This window comes from Octopus bimaculoides, chromosome 5 (genome assembly GCF_001194135.2).
Source record: "Octopus bimaculoides isolate UCB-OBI-ISO-001 chromosome 5, ASM119413v2, whole genome shotgun sequence".
Classification (NCBI taxonomy): Eukaryota; Metazoa; Mollusca; class Cephalopoda; order Octopoda; family Octopodidae; genus Octopus; species Octopus bimaculoides.
This window is the reverse complement of record NC_068985.1, coordinates 76,501,093-76,504,365: the sequence shown is the minus strand read 5'-3', so window position 1 is coordinate 76,504,365 and position 3,273 is coordinate 76,501,093. Positions and strand designations below refer to the sequence as shown.

The following is a 3,273-nucleotide window of genomic DNA, read 5'->3' as shown; positions in this document are numbered from 1 at the left end:
TATATATGTATATAGGCACAGGCATAGCTGTGTGATAAGAAGCTTGCTTCCCAACCACATAGTTCCAGGTTAGATCCCACAGTGTGACACCTTGGGCAAGTGTCTTCTGCTAAAGCCTCAGGCCAACCAAAGCCTTCTGAGTGGATTTGGTAGATGGAAGCTGAAAGAAGACTGTCATATATATATATATTCTTTTCTTTTATTCTTTTATTTGTTTCAGTCATTTGACTGTGGCCATGCTGGAGCACCACCTTTAGTCGAACAAATCAACCCCAGGACTTATTCTTTGTTAGCCTAGTACTTATTCTATCTGCGAAGTTACAGGGACGTAAGCACATCAACATCATTTGTCAAGCGATGGTGGGGATACAAACACAGACACACACAAGCATATATATACATACACATATATATATATATATATATATATATATATATACGACGGGATTCTTTCAGTTTCCATCTACCAAATCCTCTCACAAGGCTTTGGTCGACCTGAGGCTATAAGTAGAAGACACTTGCCCAAGGTAACACACAGTGGGACTGAACCCAGAATCATGTAGTTGGTAAGCAAGTTACTTACCACACAGCCACTCCTATCTATGTGTGTCTTTGTGTTTGTGTTTGTCCTCCCACCATCTCTTTACAACTGGTGTTGGTATGTTTAAGTCCCTATAACTTAGTAGTTCAACAAATGAAACTGCTAGAATAAGGGCCAGGCTTAACAAAATTAAGTGCTGGGATCAATTCATTTGACTAAAAATTCTTCCAGATGGTGTCCCAGCATGGCTGCTATCTAATAACTGAAACAAGTAAAAGAAAGATCGCAACAAAAGGTTCATTTGATATTTGGGAAATGCTGAACTTTGCTTTTCTATTTCAGAGACTGATATTTGTGTTCAAAATCCTTGTGAACATGGTAATTGTTCAGTTGTCAGACATTATTATGAGTGTCGCTGCTTTCCAGGTATTTATATTGTTTTCTTTTATCTTCTTTTATATACACATATATAAACAAACATGTGCACACACACATATAGGCATATACAGATCACACTGGTGCCCCTGATACTTCATCAGGAGTTGTAGGGACACCAGTTGTAACATGTGATGTATCTTGGATATTTTTTAAACCTTTCGGAGCCCTTTCCTCATTAGATCTGAACTAGATGATTTATTCCAGTGTGTTTGAGAGAGAGAGAGAGAGAGATAATAATAATAATAATAATAATAATAATAATAATAATAATAATAATAATAATAATGATGATAATAATCCTTTCTACTAAAGGAACAAGGCTTGAATTTTTGGGGAAAGAAGATAGTCAATTACATCGACTCCAGTACTCAACTGGCACTTATTTTATCAATCCCCAAAAGATGAAAGGCAAAGTCAACCTCAGCAGAATTTGAACTCAGAACACAATGACAGACGGAATACTGCTAAGCATTTTGCTCGATTTGTTAATGATTCTGCCAGCTCACAGCCTTAATAATAATAATCTTTTCTACTCTGGGCACAAGGCCCGGAATTTTGAGGGAGGGGGCAGTCAATTAGATTGACCCCAGTACACAACTTATACTTAATTCATCAACCCCGAAAGGATGAAAGGCAAGGTCAACCTCGTCAGAATTTGAACTCAGAACGTAAAGACAGACGAAATATTGATAAGCATTTCACCCAGCGTGCTAACATTTTTGCCAGCATGCCGTTCTAACACATTAAATATATTGGATGATATAATTCTTAATACACTCTGCCTGAAGGAAATACAAGATGGTCCCAGTTGTTATGTTTGTTAAAACATGATTGACTTACAGATAAACTAAAAAAAAAGTAAATACTTAGCACTTATAAAACTTTCATTTGTCATGCAATGAAAGTGTAAAATAAATATTCTATGAGCAAGTATACAAGCTGTCCTGGAAAATCATCTCTTCTAAATGTGTTCCTCTTCTCTAGAATAGCTTCCTATAAATGTGAAGAAGTGTCTATATTTAATTGGAGTGTCAACATTACTAATTAATTTAATTTTTTTTTTTCCAGGTTATAAAGGAGAAAATTGTTCTATTACTATTGATCCCTGTGCATCAGATCCCTGCTACCATAATGGTACATGCCAATCTACTAAGGATGGCAATTACACATGTACCTGTGACCCAAGTAAGTATCATTATTGCTAACTTAGAAAAAAATATCATTGTGGATTTCTCTGATGTATCTGTCTCTATCTGTCTGTCAGCCTGTCTAACTATAGAAATGGGTTGCGATGCCACTGGAGCCTTTGCCTTTCCCTTGGATAACATTGATGTCATGGAGAGAGGTGGCTGGTATGCATGGGTGACTGCTGATCTTCTATAAACAACATTGCCTGGACTTGTACATTGGAGGGGAAATTGCTAGGTGCAATCCCATGATCATTCATGACTGAAGGATGTCTTTACTCATTATCAAGCTAGTATTTAGAACAAATTAATATGAAATTTTGAATTAAAACCTTCTCTCTAAATTTCATGTCAGTTTATATTCCAAACACCAAATGAATAATGAGAAAATTATTTTATTAAATTCTTCATTGTTTTCAAAATCAATTGAAACAAAAGTACTGTACTTTAACAGAAATAGGGTAACAAGAATATTGTTTATTGAACATACTTTGAAGATCAATTACAAATAAATAAATAAATAAATAAATTAGAAGGAAAGTTTTATGCAAATCATTTTAACCTTTTATTAAGCTTAAAACAGTAAAAACTTCATTTAATTGTTAAGATCTCTGTTGCAATTCTTTTATTAAATCATTGGTGATCCTATGGGTTGGATATGATTCAATTGCTTTGAAAAAATGGGAGCAATTCACAGATACTAAAAGTTGTTCATATTCATGACTTATGCCATGTTTTCTATATTGAACATCTCTAGATCTCACCTATTGACTGTCATCATCATCATCGTCGTCGTTCAACGTCCGCTTTCCATGCTAGCATGAGTTGGACGATTTGACTGAGGACTGGTGAAACCAGATGGCTACACCAGGCTCCAATCTGATTTAGCAGAGTTTCTACAGCTGGATGCCCTTCCTAACGCGAACCACTCAGAGAGTGTAGTGGGTGCTTTTACGTGCCACCGGCACGAAGGCCAGTCAGGAGGTACTAGCAACGGCAATGCTCGAAATGGTGTATTTTATGTGCCACCCACACAAGAGCCAGTCCAGGGGCACTGACAACGATCTCACTCGAAAGTCCTTACACATGCTGCAGGCACACACACAT

The 3,273-nt window shown here is 36.5% G+C and overlaps 1 protein-coding gene across 3 annotated transcripts in view; it reads left to right on the top strand.

Annotated features, from left to right (window-relative positions):
- Window positions 1-3,273, top strand: part of LOC106881248 (uncharacterized) — a 276,422-nt gene that overhangs the window by 173,919 nt on the left and 99,230 nt on the right. For all 3 annotated transcript variants that reach the window (XR_008264114.1, XM_052967796.1, XM_052967797.1), the window contains exons 29-30: window positions 884-967; window positions 2,048-2,164. Coding sequence is in view for 2 of the 3 variants with exons in the window: in XM_052967796.1 (XP_052823756.1) it covers window positions 884-967; window positions 2,048-2,164 (201 nt within the window). In the remaining variant the exon portion in view is untranslated. The remainder of the gene's footprint in view (window positions 1-883; window positions 968-2,047; window positions 2,165-3,273) is intronic.